The 4,905-nt window shown below is 41.5% G+C and overlaps 1 protein-coding gene across 1 annotated transcript; it reads right to left on the bottom strand.

Moving 5' to 3' along the window:
* Positions 1-1,204: 1,204 nt before the first annotated feature.
* LOC137584671 (UBX domain-containing protein 4-like) lies at positions 1,205-3,448 on the bottom strand. The gene is given in 2 exon segments (XM_068300184.1): positions 1,205-2,857; positions 2,859-3,448. Coding segments are annotated over 2 exon segments (1,959 nt in total). The 5' UTR covers positions 3,331-3,448; the 3' UTR covers positions 1,205-1,370.
* Positions 3,449-4,905: the final 1,457 nt, after the last annotated feature.

The raw sequence follows: 4,905 nt of genomic DNA, 5'->3' as shown, positions 1-4,905 counted from the left end.
GTAAACTATACTCATGTACGATTTCAATTTTAATGCCAAGCGAGAATTATGTGAAAATACACACAAAATCACACACACACATACCATTGTAAGCCATTTTCTACTGCATTTAATTGCAACAACAACGGGGAAAAAGGCAACGAAAAAAAAAACATTAAACGACATTCAATAAAAATGCACAAAAATGATGTCAAAGATATTGTTAAAATAAACCACATTTCATAGATTATAATATTTTAATTAAAATCAAAGCAGTTTATACACACATAACCCACAGAAGCGAAAATATAATTCACATAATACAACCAGCAACAAATAAATAACATAAACTTTATGCAATTACCTAAGCCCAATGAAAATGCAAATTTAAATTTATAAATATCGAAATATTTTTACATTTGGCCACATGGTGATCAAATCAAATTGAACATGACTTCCTTTACCGTAATCCTGTGTCCAACTTGTTGTCTAATCTTTTCTTTTGATTCCTGCACAAAAAGCTAGCATTGATATTAGCGACCAATAACACGAATAGAAATATTACTCACCAAGAAAATAAGATCTTTGATTATCTAAATGATTGAAACTCACAGCCCAATGAAGTAATCACAACTAAAACCTGAGAGCATAGAAATTATTAATAATTTAAAACTTCTTTACTTACCCAAAATATTTTGAAATTTGAATAACCTAACTGAAACTTGTTATGCCGACAAACGATCTGAGCAATGCACTAACAATAACTGAGCATAGAAATAATTAACACTTTAAAACTTCTTATTCTTTGAAAATAATTCGAAATTTTAATTACTTGTTATGCCGAGAACCGATCGGGGCAAAGCCCACACTACGACTGATGCGCGCGCGCTTAGTTGGAACTTCTTTTATAAGCACTCGCAAGCATAGAAGAAGAGCAGTCGCAACTATGCTCTTTCACTAAACTGCACTCCCACTCTCCCATAGGCGCTCAGCGCATACGGCAGAAGAAGAACTATCGCTCACTGAACTGCACTGTCACTCACTCTCCCACTAAACTGCACTGTCACCTACGCTCACCCACCGAACTGCACTCTCTTGTATAGCCGCTCAGCCTATACGGCAGAAGAAGCAACGCTCACTGAACTGCACTGTCACTTGCTTGGCGGCTGAACTGCACTTTCGCTTACTGAACTGCACTATAACTCCCTCTCCCACACACACTTAGTTGTACTCTCTTTCTCTTTATTGTAGGCTTAACCGAGCGTGGGATCCCCGTTTGCGATTGATTTTTAGAAGTAATCAGATTTATTGCCATGTTGGTTTTTTTTTATTTTTTGGCGTCATCGAAAGCGTTTTATTCGTCAGTAAGTTGTTGAAATGTTGTTCTCCATTTAGGAAGATGCCTTGATAATTGGTGGAGTCTGAGCTTGTTGCGGTTGTTGATTGGTATGTTCCTTCTTGGCCTGCACCTGAGCAGCAGCTGCAGCGTTCTCCTTTGAAGGGGGCATTTCGGTATTTTGAGTCTTAGCAGCAGCAGATGGTGGTGGAGATGGTGGCGTCTGCTGGTGACCAGGAGTTGGCATTGGACGCAATACAAACATATCCATGTTGCGGCGAGCGCTTGCAGCATCACCCGGAACTAGAACGACATCGCCGCCTGCAGTAGCCTGTGGGAGTGGACGGATCCAACCAATATTGGCCAACATGTTGCGCAACTTTTGAGCAAAACGTTGAATGCCCATATTATTGATATAATCAAATGCTTTGGCCGCCGGTGTTAGCAAGGCCCAGAGAACAGTGGCGAACATGGACATAATGGAGCCACCAGTGCGAGTAACTCGATTGACGTGTTCCTTCTTCAATACCAAAACCACTGCATTTGGTACCAGATTCAATTCATACAATGTCTTCAATTCATCTTCGTACTGGAATTCACGGTGTGGATAACTTGTGGCCAATGTGAAATCGTATGTATTACTGACCGACAGCAACTCCTGGCGCACATAAATTCTCACCGTGGAGAGTAATTCGCCAGCGGGAAAAGATTTTGTGCGGTGAATGCCGCCTGGCAAACGGATCTGTAAGCGTGTCTCATCGATCGAACTAAGCGAAGAAGCACATAGCGTTGTGGCCGCCGATGTTGTGCTATTCATGTCGGCGGTCATAACAGCAACACGACGATTCAGCTCTGCACGATCGGCGGCTATTTGATGACGTATACGATCACGAGTATCCTGCTCTTCTTGACGTTCACGCCGTAATCGCTCCTGCATTGTTTTGATTTCTTGCTCTTTGACGTGTTCGTCCCTTGCTTCACGGTGGAATCGCGATTCGTTCTCCCGTGCCTGCCTCTGCTCCGCCGCCAAACGCTGCAGTCTATTCTCTTCCAAGGTGCGCTCTGCCTCTCTTCTTTCGGAGTCAGTTGTTGAACGTCCTTGTCCCTGAGGACCTTGAGGTACAGCCGATATTGCAGGCAGCAATGGTATAACATTCGGCATTAAATTGGATGTGTTTGTAGTTGCTGGGTGGAATGAAACAGCTGGAGTTGTAGTTGGTTGAAAAGAAACACCTGGAGGAGCTGCTGAATTCTCGTTACGAGAAACGTTTGCCGGTTTAACTTCCTGCTGGAGTCTTGGTGTCAGAACTAAAGTCGGCTCCTCTATAGGTCTCTCCTGATTAGGCACAACTGTAGGTTGATTCAAAGATTGATGTGGTTCATCGGCTTTGGGTGAGAATGTGGTTGTTGTAGGTGTAGGATAAGCGATCACTGGGGGGCTGAGGTATCTCTGCTTCAACGCCTTGGCGTGTCGGTGTATTTGATGCGGAAGTCTCTGCACTAACATCCTCTCTGTTATTGTTTTCAACTGTTCTGTTGCCTTGGTCATCTTGTCTAGCACTTTGTTGCGATTCTTCATCTGCTCCAGCTATGGTACGAGATTTGTTCTCAACTATAAAACACGACGATGTTGACGGCGCTTCAAATGTAACCTCAAGTGGCTTCTTTCCGGCCAACAGTAAGACTCTGTCAATTTTGGCCAATAGTTCTTCGGGACTGGCTGCTATACCAGTCGCTACTCCCAAAGGAGTTCCTGACTTTCCAATGAAAAATATTGAGGGAATAGGAACCACTTTATAAACCGACATAAACTGTGCGTAGTCCAAACTATTGCCTTGGATTTTAATTGCCACAAAGTTCGAGGTATTTAACTTATCATGCACCCGACTATCATCCACAAATCTCCTCAACTTGGCCGACATCTCATCCTGACCATCGATGTAAACCACAAATATGGCATCATTGGCTTTCGATTCTTCAACCGCTTCCGCTATATTGCCTATATGCCAAGTCATTTTTGTGGGTGATAAGAAATGAGATGATGAATAAAACAGAAAATTTTATTTTGTGTAGTTCTTTGAAAATAAAAATCTGTTAGGTCGGATTGTTGTGAGATTTTGACATTTCTCTCATTTCTCAATTCTGTATTTGAATCTAATGTTTGCTTGTTTATTAATTCTATTATTTAGGTACATATGAGGTTTTCTCCGGGTGGGCGAAGTAGAATAAAATATTACCTCATACTTTATTATTTTTGTTTCTCTTACCGTCTGATATATTTCATATTAATAGCCTGCTTAAAAAATGCTACGCGCCAGCGAAACGTATGTTCGGCATGTTCTATCGGATGACTGCGAAACAAAACACAGGCAATCAAGCAGCCTGCCAGTCAACAGGCTGGCAGACAGTCAGTCAGTCAGCCACAGTACAGGTGCCACCTGTATAAGAACGAAAATGATATGCGCGGCTCTCTGGCTCTGTGTTATAAACATTTTTGCTGGGTTGCGTGATGTATTACACTGTGGCATATGATTGTTCATTTCATGAATTTACACATGTTTACAAGGCCCCGCAACGAGTTGTTGTTGCTTGTTGTTGTTGTTGTGTTTTTGTTTGTTTGTTTGTATGCTGACGAAGTATTACAAATTCTCTGGTCGCATTATGTTTTGTCAACGCACCACGCACCTTTAAGCCATGTAATTTTCGTTAAAATATTGTTGAGCTTTGCATTTTCCACAATGACGGCAATGTTGTTCTTCTTATGATTATTATGATGATGATGATGACGATTTGCGGCTAAGCCCTTAAATGCTGCACAGAGCCCAAAAAGGATGGCATTCGCTAGCGCGATTTAAGTGTTAAATTCCATTTGGTCCAGGGCCAAACTCAGTCAAGAATGACGGCCAAACCCTTTTTTGTTTGCCACGCAGTTAACTGCGCTTGGCCTTTAGCATTCAACCCGTTTAAAAGAAAAAGATACAGAGAGAGGGAGAGAGAGTCATATCCTCATACCGCCAATTCGGGAAACTGCCACCAACTGCCTCAACTTTTTCACCCGTTGTAGCGGCTTTCACTTTGTGACTGTGGCGCACTGTTTCACTCTTTGTTCAACTCAGACTGCAAAAAGGATACTGTAGACGAGAAGCTCCTCTTGTTGAATTATAATTACTGGGAAGACAAAATCTGCAGCTTATTGTTGAGTGGGAATGGGAATTCTTTTTATTTTTTGCACAGGAATAATTACGAGTACAATGAAAAAGAGCATTTACTATTCGAGAAAGCCCTGCAAGAATATTTTGGTAGGTTTGTGTTTCTGCAAGGTCAACACGTGCCCTGGTTGGCCATTAAAATGATTAAAAACTGCTTAAGCAATTTTTAAAGCCTCTACTCGTATCTCTTTGTTCTTTTTGCTTTATTTTTTTTTGTTGAAGGGCCCTCAATAAATAAGTTTTACGTGCAGCAACTCAAATATTATGTTTGTAAGTCACATTGGACAATTTACGAGTGGCTAACAAAAAAGACAATGGCCCTGTATGTAACTGTGAATCGTGTTTCCTGGGCACGCAACAAATTCTCACATCAAGCTTAAG

The sequence above is a fragment of the Drosophila tropicalis genome, unplaced genomic scaffold (genome assembly GCF_018151085.1).
Source record: "Drosophila tropicalis isolate 14030-0801.00 unplaced genomic scaffold, ASM1815108v1 contig_878, whole genome shotgun sequence".
Lineage (NCBI taxonomy): Eukaryota > Metazoa > Arthropoda > Insecta > Diptera > Drosophilidae > Drosophila > Drosophila tropicalis.
This window is presented reverse-complemented; position numbering and strand designations above follow the sequence as displayed.